This window comes from Buteo buteo, chromosome 1, assembly GCF_964188355.1.
Source record: "Buteo buteo chromosome 1, bButBut1.hap1.1, whole genome shotgun sequence".
NCBI classification, from domain to species: Eukaryota; Metazoa; Chordata; class Aves; order Accipitriformes; family Accipitridae; genus Buteo; species Buteo buteo.
This window is the reverse complement of record NC_134171.1, coordinates 44,266,935-44,280,677: the sequence shown is the minus strand read 5'-3', so window position 1 is coordinate 44,280,677 and position 13,743 is coordinate 44,266,935. Positions and strand designations below refer to the sequence as shown.

The following is a 13,743-nucleotide window of genomic DNA, read 5'->3' as shown; positions in this document are numbered from 1 at the left end:
AATTCTTTTGTTCCTCTTCTGCTTTCGTTAAGTTGCAACAGCTGGTTCTTGAAAATGTGACTTTATTGTGTTTGTATTACATGGGGGCTCAGAGAGTAGACTTTGCTGAAGCAAAGTCTCTTTATTATCCAGTCTAATGAGCCTATGATGAGGAGGGTTCTTCTGGGGTCTTTGCTGTCAAAATAATTTCTTTCTGGAATTAAGAACCAAGCCAGCAAATTTTATGAATTCTACGTGAAGCGCAACATAATGTATGGGACCTTTATGTGGGTTAGGTGAATGAAAACAGTCTTTGTAAATGCCAAATACAGGAATTTGATGTGTGTTTCAGAAGACATGTCTGCCCTCTTGGTTAATAAAATCACACAGTTACTCCCAAATGGCTAAGATTTATGAATGTCAGTAAGTGATTAGGTTAGGATCTTTGTTGTTTTTCTTCTCCTGTTTGGTTTTTGTCTTAAAAAAAATATTGAGAAACTGATTATCGATCATTTGTAGGTCAGGAATACAACTTCTTGAAGATGGAGCCTGGAGAGGTGAACTCCCTTGGGGAACCATATGACTTTGACAGCATTATGCACTATGCCAGGAACACCTTCTCAAGGTTGGAGTCTCAGGTTATACCTTTTGACTTTTAATTCTATTCCTCTCTGTGAATGCTAAGAACTATGCTTTAAGTATTCCAAAACTGCTTAAAATATCCCTTGCACTATAGTATTCTTACAGCAGTCAAAGCACAGCTTGTTTATTTTAAGTCAGAATAATTTAATTATATTTTTAAACATGTGGGTTTTTTTTCTGTTCACTTTCAAAGAAGCCTTTTGATCTGGCTTCAGTTCTTTAGATTTTAAGACAAGATAATCTGGAAACGTCACTTCGTATAATACTCACTTTCTTTTTGTCTCCATAAAAATTTGAATTTAGAAAAAACAAATGAGTGAAATAGTTAGGAATTTTATGTTTAACATGATCTGTTCTTGTAAAGAGAAATAACTTTTGATGCATAATGTCTGAGTAACTATGGGTTATGCAGGTAGAACACGTTATGATATTAGGACATCTACCATGCAAGCCACAGCCTTTGCTAAGGACTGCAGTCAACAATTTATAAGAGAGGCTGCAGCCTCTTCTCTATTGTTTGTACATGTTGTTACTGTCATCAAAAACATATAATAAAGAGTTCTGCTGGTTTTGCTCTGGCCTGTTGCAGGCTGACCCATTCCCAACTCCATAGTAACTCATGTGGGGCTCGCTCTGAAACTCTGCATGGTTGTGGGGAGCTATACAAGGAGCTGTTCCCATAGGCTAGCCCTACCCTGGAGAATAAGTGAAGAAGGAGTTTTTCACTTGGTCTCCTGTTATCTTTCATACCAAGTCGCAGTTCACCTAATAATCTCTAAGAATACCAGAGTAATGTAACTTAAAAGAAACCTCAAAAAATCCCCAACAAAAAATGCTAGTTTGAAAATTATGTGCTTAGCTTTTTTTTCCCCAATTCATGCTTTTTAAAGCAAAAATACTAGACAATCTGAGACTCTGAAATGAACCAAAGACCACCAGAAACCTCAACAGCCTTTGCAAATTTCTTAAGTTTGTTGTCCTCAATATAAATGACAGTATTTAAAAAAAAAAAATAAAATAAAAATCCTACCAAAGTATGTATTCACCATACACATAATTCACCCCTGGAAGAGCATGGGAATGAGCCATATGAGGTAGATATTAGTCACATTGCTTAATCCAGTTACAGATACCATTACCTTAAGGAAGAGATTATAAGAACCTATATAAAATAGAGTAATTTAACAACCTGGAACCCCACCAGAGTCCTAGGGCAATGACAACATCAAGATAATTTGATTTGTGGGCCCTGATCTCACCACTTTCCAAGCTGGCAAAAACTGATAGTGCTATGAGTAGGCATGCCCTGCCCCAAGGTACAAGAGGTTGTTACTTCATACTGTTTAAAAACAACCAGCAAACCCTTGAGGTCCTGTATTGATTTGCACTGATTTCTCTTGAAAGCATGAGTCGTGCTCAGTGTGGCATATATGCCAGCTGTTTGTTGTTAGACTTTACTCACCCATATAAGTAGTAGAAATCACAAAACACCATAAAGTTCCAGTCACACACAGCGATGTTGTTCGTGCTGTATTAAAACTGTTACAGGTTGTTCTCTTATTAAAGTGCTAAGGCATTTAAGGGAGGATCGTTTTAACATTTTTCAAAATATGAATAGCATCAGTTTCAGGTTGTACTGAAAAACAGTGGAAAATAAAATTATAATTTATAGATACAAACATGTTTTTGAAATAGTAATGTGCCTTATTTCTAGAAACTGAATAATGCTGCAAGCAGTTTATTTCACTGTTTAGATTAGGGTAACATCCTGAGATGTTTCTTTTTTTTCCTGATTTCTAGTGATGCCACAAGAAATCTGACTGGGTAAAGAGAGCAGTATGTGCCTGCAATACTCAAAATGGTTCATTTATTATAATTTAAAAACCAATCTGTATTTATAAACAGTATTCCTAACTACAAAGATCCCTACTGTTCATTCATTTTTGGAGCTACGTTATGCCTGAAAATACCAGTTTTACTTTTCAATAAAAGCCCTACAAATATACAAGAGAGTATTAAAAAAAATAAAGAGAATACAGAAAGATATTCATCTGTTAACTTCCATTTTATGGGATTTGAGGGATTTTCAAATTCTCTAACATGATAATAGAACCTAGTTTTGTACCTTACTGTTTTAAAATTTATGTGAGACTACCAAGATATTTTGATCATATTTAAAATTTGGGAAATTATGAATAAAACTGCACATTTGGAACTAGTGTGCTTCTCTATTATGTCTAGTCATTTAGGGTAAATGTTATTAAAATCACATATGGTAAGTTGATAAATTTTATTGTAAAGCAAGCAGAGGCTGGCAAGTAAGCATTTTTGTTTCAAAAGCAGCAGTGGCTAGAGTAGAGTTAGATCTGTTATAACACCTGACAGAAGAATGATTAGCAAGCATACCTGACTTTACCTGCTCTTACACATGTAAGTCAGGCTTTAATACTTTGTTAGAAGTATATAACTTTGCTAGAAATAGGAACTTTGTGATTAAGAATTTTGTGTTAGGGCCTAATCTATGTATTTTTATTTAATTTCATAATTTTTTTTTTCACTATAGCAAGTACTTAACAGCAGTGCCTTTTTCCTGTGTAGTCTTAATGGTAGTAAGAGATTTTCTTCCTGTTGTCTAACAGAAATATAAAAGCTGATATGTTAACTGATGTACTGAAAGAAGATTCTTTTTTGATAACTTTGCATAAAGTTTGCCAACCTGAGGAATTTTTATGACGTGTTTTCTGTATTTAAAGTTCTGCATTTTACCCTCTTATTTATGACAAATGTAAATTCTAGATTTACAAAATAGCATTATACATTCCTAAATCTCAGACAGTTTTATGACAGAAACCTGATAGGGGTTTTTGGGGTCTATTTTTATTTTTATTTTTTTTAGGGGCATGTTTCTGGATACCATTCTCCCTTCCCGTGATGATAATGGTATACGACCTGCCATTGGCCAGCGTACTCGTCTAAGTAAAGGAGATATTGCACAGGCAAGAAAGCTGTATAGATGTCCAGGTATTGCACCACAAACAAACAAAAACCACATACTAGCAACTGTTTGACTTGTTGTTCAAGAGGAATGATAAATTTTTTTGAGTCAGCTGCTCAGCAGTCTTTTTCCATGTTGGCAACTGACGTAGGCAGTTCAAGAATTGAATCATAAAAAAATCTTATAGATAAGGTCTCTGAAACGCAAAGCACTTAAGGACAGATAAACTGTATGAAACAACACTTAGTTCCATGACATTTCAGTCTTTGTTTTCCTTAGTTGTTCAATGACTAGGGGGGAAAAAAAAAAAAATATGTTTAATATCACTTCTAGTTTGCCTATTGACTGGAGTCCTTTTTTATTTGAATTCAAGTAGGGTGCAGAAGGAGCTAATTAAATTATTGCAATCAGCTCTGAACATATTACATTTTTTTGAAAATTTGACAAATAACAAGCCGGGACAACTAACTTGTAAACTCTTTTATGGATGCTCTGGTTAGATCTTAGTCCAAAATTTCTACAGTTTTAACAGATACTTTTAGTATTTGAATATCTTCTGCTAAATTCTAGCATCCTGTACTTTCAATACATATGAATGTTTTATCTCAAAATAGTGTTGGGGTAGAGTTGCCTGTCTCAGAGACATCAGTGGCAAGTCTGGGGTAACCCAGAGTCAACCCTGTGGTTCTCATTGTTCTCTAGTGCTAGTTCTTCGTTAAGTACCGGCAGAGTGGTGGAAATCTCAAAGCAGAAGGTTTTGCTTTCCTTGCTCTAGTTATGGCTGATACCAGTTTTAACCTTTGGTGTCAACCGAAGCACTTCAGAAGTGCCATCTCTCAGCCAGAATTTGCCAGCAAGGTCCTTGTGGGAGGCTAGACGTACCAGCTCTGTGCCACATAGGTTTTACAGCCCTCCTGCTCCTCACGGGAATAAATGAAGTCTCAGTAACTGTTTTAAGTCAGATATATGGCTACTTTTTACCACCTGATCAATACAGAAGGACTAAGATGAGGGATCAGGACTGAAGTGATGGAGCTGCTTCAAATTTATATCAGCAGCAGTGGGATCTACTGAAGATCTGGGGCATCTGATGTGCATTTGATGCACACTGTACAGCTGAAATATGCTTTTCCTTTGTGCTGTAAGTACACTGAATCATAATCTTCTATATACTGAGAACATGCACAGTGCTTCTGGACCTACCAGAGGAAAAACCACTTTAGCACATTTTCTTTAACAACTGTTCCTTTTGGAATAATTTTTGCTCTTTCCTTTTGATACAGAAAGTACTTAAATAATGGCATTCTTCTTGGCAGCATTATTTCTAATAAGAGTACACAGAGAGCAACAATTTCATAAACACAGAGGATACATATATATTGTGATAAAGACAAATTTTGAAGACAAAAATAGTCTATAGAATTAAAACTACTGTGAAAGCAGCTAGTATCTTTTGATCACATTTACTTAAGAAAAAAAGAAAAAAAATTACAGCCTAGGCTGTGTATATAATACTCTAACATGCACTTTCAGTCAGCTGAAAAAGACGTAGTGTGCTTTTTGAGCTAATGTTCAAATAGTTGTTCAGAGAAAATGTCCTTTTCATATAATTCATGAAAATGTGTAATGATGAGTTATCATTTCTTTCAATGTCTTGAAGTCTTGTTGAAAGTTGGTTTCACAGTATTATAAAACCATGGTTGTTCAGCAGTAGTTCACACTTGAAGCTATTTTTTGCAGCACTGGTGGACACAGGTCAGAAGGATAATAAAAATGAATGGTGGTTGCAGGATCATGTTCATTTTCTGGCACTTTCCTTTGGCAAACTTTGGGATAAAAGACGTTGGTTTTCTAACCTTACTTAGGTGAGCCAGTCCATAAAAGAAAGTGAGTTTTAAGAGAGAGAAAAAGGCAGAAAGTTTTGCTACAAATTTTAAATAGCATACTATTTAACATGCTGGGGTTTTCGGTTAATAACTTTAATAGAAGCTGAATAACTGAATAACACAACATGAACTTAAACAACCAATAAAGAAAGCAGCTCTCTGAAAGTTGCATGGCACTTGTGATCTAATAAATTTTCCAGCAAATAGTGAGACTGAAAATTCAGACATTAAGCTTTCAGTTTTATGAAAAGAATCATGCCATCATTGTAGTATATAGCAATAAAATCCCTGACAGTCTGTTATTTTTGGAGGCATGCTGTATTTCCTATTTCAGACAAAAGATGTTATTCATGATGTCTGCTTGTGATAAAACAGCAGTGAATATTTCAAACGTTAATAACATCTGCATTGTTTCATGTGTTCATTTGTGTTGCCTTAAATGTAATACAATGAAAATACAGAAGATAGTAACTTAAATAAATCAGTATTTTCCAGAGATGCACACTTCTTTGATAAAGGATTTTGTGGTATTGTGCACGTTTCGTTTGGAGTTCTAGTTATTCCTGCAAGCAGTTTCTGGTCCAAGAAGCCGGCTGCGTTTTCTGGGGCCCATGAACATGAGGTAGAGCTCAGGGCTGCTGGAGAATAAAACTGATCCGCACAGCTGTGAAGCAGCTGAGCCTTCTGGGTTGTTTAGCTAGTCAGGGTATTCAGGGTCATTATTCAGGAAAGGGCTTAGTGACCAAGGAACAGTTTTGAGCTTGGTGAAGCCAAGGCATGAGATTTGATAACCTGTCTTTCATCAGCTGAGTAAGTGCCAGGGCTCAACAACATAGCAACAGCAGTTTTGGTTTGTTTTTAACTTTCTTAGGATTTTTGTTGAAGGAAAACATAATTGGTGTTGGGGATCTGTTACATTTTAATACTGAGTTACATTGTTACATGATAGAATAATAAGGAGAAGGCAAGGAACTAAGTTTAGGGTCCTTCCTCTGCCAATCTTATTTTGAACTTTGAGTGTCTTGGCATTTGAAAACAGATCTTGAACTTCAAGGCTGGATGTATTACAATAGTTTTCAGACTGTCTAATGGAGTACAGAATATGTTTTCTTCTGGTGTAGCTACTAAAATTTCAACACAGGTCTACCTTTATAGTTTTACATAGAAATTGTAGTTGATTTAAAATTCCTATGTAGTATTATAGGAGCAAAAGAATAAGGAAGAGAAATGATGGAGAAGGATACTCTTAGGCAGAAAGAGAGGAAAAGAAAGAACTGGGTAGAGTGGGACTGAATAACTGATGGGAAGGGAGGCTCAGACTGGCAGAAGGCTGTTCAGAGGAAGAGAAGGTACATGGAAGAAGTTCAGCAAATTTACAAATTGCCAGGTTCTGTGACAGTATGTGTGGAAGAGAGCAGATGAAGGATACCTAGCCTGGCTCTTTTTGGGGGCTATTCTCAGTGTTCCCCAGGCTTAACTTGCTCCCATCTCTATTAGATTAGAAAAGAGTGTTCACCTTCAAAAGTCAGCCTTTATTCACTACATAAGGAGGATTAAGGTTTTTAGATTAAGACTGTTTCCCTAAAAGGGGAATCAAGTCAACAATAAGACACCGAGTTGTAGTAAACTAATTTAAGTTTTTTGTTTAACAAGTACATTATCAGCACCAGGTATTTGTAGGGCTCTGTGGCAGCTTTATATGCCATGTATGGATAGTTTTACAGACTTGGGTCTAAGTAAAAAGTATTAAAGATCTTAATTCTCTTTGGAAAAGGGTAAGCTTAAATTAGCCATATATGAAAGTATGTATTTGCTAGTGCTATGGAAAAAAAATGAGAGTTGGTTTCCTAAGTGTCATGGAGGATCTGGGCTTTGTCATTTGCAGATTTCATTATAATCCTTAATGGAACTTGACCGTGTACGTAGGCCAACCCAAAGAGATGTTATACACAGGCTGTGTAATTAAATACTGCTGCAGAGTTCACTGGTAGAAATTGCTTTGTATAAGCATATAATCTACCTGCTGCCTTTACGCATTGCTAATCTTTACAAGGAGAAGCAAAAATAGTTTCCCTTTCCTTACCATAGAAAGGCTTATCAGAAGTCTAACCTTCTCAAGCTGTAAAACAGACAGGAGATTGTTTTTTTGGTTGGAGTGTGTGTGTGGGGAGAGCTAAAGTGACATTTCTGCAAGTGGTCTAGCCTAGTAAAATTGATATAAGGTATGACATTTGAGAAGGGGGAAAAAAAGCATTAGAGAAAACATTAGCATTGTTAATGGTTAACAATGGAAGAAAAATGTACAAATGCTTTATAAAGCAAAGGTGCGTAAGACTGAAGTTGTAATTAATTTCTTCTGACATGAAATATACTAAGATTAGTTCTTAGGAAATTTAAATAAGTGGTCCTTACTATTCATTTTCCTTTTACGTTTCTTTCCCAAAGTGGACTCCATTACTAATGGACCATTACACGGTAAAATGTTTATAACATACCATTTTATAAGCCTAGTCATGAATACCAAAGTTGCCACAGTCCAATTACAGAGAAAACCTTTACATTCTCTACTGATAGAATTTTAACTGTTTCAATTACCATTGACCCATTGCAGAGGAATGTGCTTTTAAACAAGAAATGCCCAAATATCACCCTGTCTACAGCAGCTCTGGAAGCCAGCCTGGAATTCAGATCCCATAGATAATTAATTCAACTATTGATTAGTGTAAGCTGTTCTTGTTATAGTTCCCTTGAGTAACCAGGAATTTTAAATTAAATGGTAAATATGGTGAAAAACATAAAGCCCAAACATATTTGATAAATTCTAATTGTGTTAATTCTTAGTAGTAGTTATCCAATTACAATTTTTCTTATGCTTCCCTTAAATTCAGAGATATTTATGAAAATTTTGGATTGATAGAGAGCTCCCAGGCATTTGATATGGATAGAAGTTAAATTGTTGTATTAACTGGCTTTATTGTATAATTCCTAGAAAAAGATTATGTTCCATGGCACCTTTTGCAACTTAAAATCCATAGTTTTAAGGCTATACACAACTTCTGTATATGGAGGATGGAGTGTTATTAATTTGGAGAAAATAATCCTGCATTCTGTATAAGAGAGAAAAATTCTTAAATGTTTTAAAAAATGTAAAGCTATTATGCTTAACTCATTATATGTTTACTTTTATAATGGGGTGATTTAGGGACTTTAATAGAGTAAGGGGTAGCTACTCCAGGGTCTTCCTCCTCTTCTCTTGCAGGGCTGCATTTGAACTGATATCTTGTATGTCCCACGCATTTGATAGCATTTGGTTTGCTTACATACTTGATATTGTGTGGATGTGTGCATTGCATGACTTCATAATATTTGTGAGTTGAAGTTACAGTTAACTGAAAAAAATGCAATGTGAGCAGAAAAGAATGGACAAACAGCATTCCCCATGTCTCATCATGTCATCTGCTCAAGGCTTGCTTAGTAACTGTAGTGTTGGTGAAATAGTTATAGCTAGAGCAAACAGAAGATGAACTAAAGCTTGAAATATGCTTGTATGCCTTGTGAGAGTACGCTGATGCGATGTAGTCTCAATGAAGCCACGCATGGGGGGAAGAACAAGAGAGGGCTCTAAAAGCGGTGAGCAAAATACTTGGATCCTTGCAGATCTGCGTTGTGCGTGCATCTGCTGTGCAGGGTATCTCCGCTTTGGGCTCTGCTTTCCTCTCCTCCTGTATGAGACCACTACGTTTTTCTCTTGGCCTTCTCTTAAGTGCTTTACATACGCATTGTAAGCTACAATACAGTTCACTAGTGCTGGGGGTACCCCATACAGTAGTCTGTGATTTATTTCAGTTTGCATTCATTGCTGTGTTAGAAAAAAATCATGGTTAATTAGGGATATAGCCTTTTCACTGAAAAGGCTTTATACAGAAATAATTATTTAGTGCTGAATACCTTTTTTGTATGTGTCATTTGCTGTGTCTGCCTGCAATTTTTTAAAGATAAACCCACATTTTTTTAAATGAGGGGAGGAAAAGAATTTATTTTTTTTTCTGTTTCATTCCTAAAGGACATGGTGATGGTGATTTTAGATGTTGAAATTTTGGGTGCTGCACCAATCTTTCTTTTCTCTCCTCATCACAATAACCATTTCAGTCCAAAGAGCATATTTAATGCCTTGAATGTAGCTTATGCCTGATATTACAGTGTAGTTGTCAGATTACATTTTTGACGCATTTTAACAAGACAGCCTTTACAGCTGTGTTGTCTGTCTTTGTCATATACAATCTCTTCCATTGTCCCCTTTTATTTAAAGATTTTCCAGATCATTTATAATTCATTGAGATTTTGGTGATACAGTAGTTCACCTGCTGGCAGTGGTAGCACTGTAATTTGAAAGCACTGCAGATCTGATTACACTGTCAGTCCTGGGATAATATTCTCAAATTCACATCTCTCGTATCACACCTGCAAAATCGGTGGGTGAAACAACTTTATTAATGTCAAAAAAGATGACTGACTGAGGTGTACCGGAATCATTTTTAGTGGTGGGGAATGGCAAGAGCTTCCAATGCTATATTTTAGTGTGAAGAAGAATTATTAACCAGTCTGCCAGCAGACAGTAGCATGACTGACAGCTGAGATATGGGTGCTAAAAGCATCAATAATAAAGAATATAAAAGCCTTTGGTATTTTAGGACTTTATATTTGCTTTGCTTTATTACTCATATCTCTACAAGTCACTGTTGCAAGAGATTTTGTTAAATATAGGATTTAGTTTTCTACACCAATATAAATGAGTGAGTTTGGGTCAGATCAGTCTCTCATGTGGGCAAAGTACTAAATTAAATGAAACCACTGACGAAATTCCAGTGTGGTGCCAATCATGCCGTGCCAGCTTTTGTTTTACTTTCGGTTTAGATCTTACAGGATGTGTCTAAGGGTGTGGCTGACTTCTTTCTTTCACCAAAGTTATATGTATAACTTTGCAGTTGATTGACAGCAATGACATTTTTAAGACTGCTGTAATTTTGATTATGTCAGCAGACAGCACACAAGTGAAATAGTTCATGGAATAAAAACATCCTGTGTAAAACTGAATGAATGTCAGACTGGCTTAAAATCATTGTTTTGAATAAATCATTAAATAACTAGTCTGTTTTCCATTCTTCATCTGCAGTGAGTTAAATGTATTCTGAATAGATATTGCAAAGATGCATTTTTCTCTGTTAGGCGCATTCAATTTTATATTTTTACTTTATTTTGTTTCTTTCAGCCTGTGGAGAAACACTGCAGGAATCTACAGGCAACTTTTCTTCTCCAGGATTTCCAAATGGTTATCCTTCCTACACACACTGCATATGGAGAATCTCTGTGACCCCAGGGGAGAAGGTATTTTAACATTCCCTTAGCTAAACACAGATACTATTTTCGGAATAAAACGCTGCATTTCTTTAGCTTTTCATTTAAGTTTAAAGCTTGCATAATAATTGAAAACAATGGTATGCCATAACAAATAGGACCATGAACTATGTGCTATTGACTTTGGTCTGTAGCATTAGAACCACATCATCTATTTGGTGGCTGTCCATGTGAAATGAAGGCATGATTTCAGTCTGCTACATGTTTGCTTCATGAACTCCTTTTGAAACTGTCTTCCAATTCAGTTAGTGGTTCGGTGTAAAGGTGGAAGAGGTAGTCAAGGCTCCTGAATGGTGTTTTCTCCAGCACGGGCTCAGGCGAGCTGACTGAGCTGTGTGGGGTGGATAGCTGGGCTCTGCCTGAGGAAGCTCTTAGCATGATGAATGAGATGTTTCTAAAGTGAAACAGTAATAACGTGGGGTAAAGCAAGTGTCATTGTAGGTGTTCCCCGGTATCGGTTCTAGTGCGTATAGTTTTCCTTTCTGGGCATCATTTTTAGGGGAAAAAAAAATTGGCTTGGTGAGAGCAGTTCAGGGAGAGAAGTGTGCCATCCTAGTGAAAGCAAAACCTGTTCTTCTTGTGTACACTTTCAAAATATGCTAGCTGAATCTTGTTTTAAATTACTGGCTCAAATATAAGCCTACGTCAAAATAAATAAGGGTAGAGGGAAGGATGGGAAGTTTCACCTGAGACAAAATATGTAGGGGAAAAAAAAAATAAAAAGTAAGTTTCTTTACAAGAAGCAGTGGCTGATATTAAGCAGTCAAATACAGCCTAAAGACTGAAATATAGAACCCAGCTACCAGCCTCAGTACTGGACAGTCCAAAGAGAAAACCCAGCATTTGCCCCCAGATATTTCTGTTCGTTTTGTATGTGTTCTCCCACTCCATATTGGATGTAGTTTTCTCCTGAGTGGATTACTTTATTCCATGTTTCTTTCAGGTCAGGTCCTGGTGGACACCAAGAATATATGTTCTTGATGTACTAATAGATCCTGAGGAGCTGTAAGAGCATTTGCCACTGTGGGGGATGAAAGCAGTGTCATTTGGAAAGCGTTCTCCCTCCTCTGGGCAAGAGCCAGAGACAGGAGGGAAAATAAACACTCTGTGCTAGGAGGGCGTGGGTGGCTCTGCAGGTTGGCAGGGAAAAACAAATGAAAACAGATTAATAAGAGAAGGTTTGTGCAAAAGATGCAAATTAATCTAGATAGAAAATTTTATGTCCCCACTGTTTGTGTTGCTTCTTAGACACTGCTATGATAACAACAAAAATTGCTTAGGTTTCTTTTCTGTTCCTCAGTTAAAAAATTAAAAATTTGTGGTGTTCATCTACAATTATTATTGGCTTTTGAAAACAATATATGAGTTAGAAAATAGTCATGCTTAAGTATTCATAGCATACTCCAACTTCGTGCAAGCCTATCAGTTAGTGTAACTGTAAGGTATTTGTAATACCATTATGTCTTGAGATTGTAACCACCACTGGAGCTGTATTATACTGTACAAAAGTGAAATGGGGGAAAGCCCCTGTCCTGAAGTCAGCAATGTAAGAAGACTGGCTTCCTTCGCATCTTACCTGCCACTCCAAATGGGGAAAAAGACTAAACAGAATTTTCTAATTGAAATTTGATGTGACAAGTCCTGTCTGTAGGACACTGTTCTGACCTCCAGCTCTCATAGTCTCCATATGGTTCATCAAGAACAAAGTAAATGATATTTGTGCTAGTCTCAAAAAGTCTGTATTGCCAGTGCTGTTCTCATAGGATATTGTCTGTCTTGAGATAAAGGACCCTATTTGCAGCAAGTACTTGACGTGAATAGCAGATAGCAGAAATGACGTCTAAATCTTAACTAATGCAAGTATCACGGTACCTTGGACACATATTATGCTTGATCCCAAATTTTCTCAGTAAATGATGATAACATATTCACATTATGAAGGGAAAATAAAAATATATTTAAATTTTTATTCCTTTGTTTGCTGCTTTGACCCTGATAGATCTCAGGAATGTTGTGTGGAGGTTAGAGTGTGCATAAGTACATCACATCATGTTCTGAAACATCAATGAGCACTTTAGTCACCTAAAAATAAACTGGAAAAGCACCAGTCCAGATTGTCTAGCTCTTGTCTCTTATTTATTGAGATTTAACGTTGTGCTGTTTGAGCATAGTTTAGAGGACTTCTATCCATGCTGCTTTCTGCAGGTACAGACACTTCCGACCTTTGATGGCAGGAAATTCAATGGAGGATGGGACTGCAGTGGTACGCGCTAGCTGCAGCATTCCTTTTATTGATAGGCATCGTAAATTGCCAGCCCAACCTAAAGTGTGTGTGTGCCTATTACTAAAACAAGGCAGTTCATTCACCTCTCACTTTCTCTCCAGATTTAAGACTATATGGTAAACAGTTGTACACAGTGTATCTATGGACAGAAAAATCTCTGGGGGAGGGTGCTGTTAGTAATACTGTATGCCCTCTGCCAGAGCGAATCCTGCCTTCTGGTGTGTAGAAATTTTGTTGGCATAGGGAGTTGCAACTATGCCAGTGGGTTTTTTTTAATCCACCTTTTTGAATAGGTTACCTTATTTTTCAATTTTCTTTAATGTTTTACATGAATGATAAAATAGGACAGATAAATCCTTGGTTGATATGGGAAAAAATGCCATCTGTGAAAACTTAGTTACTACTACCTGGTATTGCTATATATTTTGTGCTTTCTTATCCCAGGCAGCAGGAGGTATGACATATTCTCCCTGAAGCTGCAGTAGCACAATTGGATCTGCTGTGTAATCAATAATTTCTTAACTGTGCTGACAAATACCCAT

The 13,743-nt window shown here is 36.5% G+C and overlaps 1 protein-coding gene across 1 annotated transcript in view; it reads left to right on the top strand.

Moving 5' to 3' along the window:
• Nucleotides 1-13,743, top strand: part of TLL1 (tolloid like 1) — a 140,462-nt gene that overhangs the window by 82,649 nt on the left and 44,070 nt on the right. The window contains exons 7-9 of the mRNA XM_075028950.1: nucleotides 499-604; nucleotides 3,518-3,642; nucleotides 10,772-10,887. Of these exons, the coding sequence (XP_074885051.1) occupies nucleotides 499-604; nucleotides 3,518-3,642; nucleotides 10,772-10,887 (347 nt within the window). The remainder of the gene's footprint in view (nucleotides 1-498; nucleotides 605-3,517; nucleotides 3,643-10,771; nucleotides 10,888-13,743) is intronic.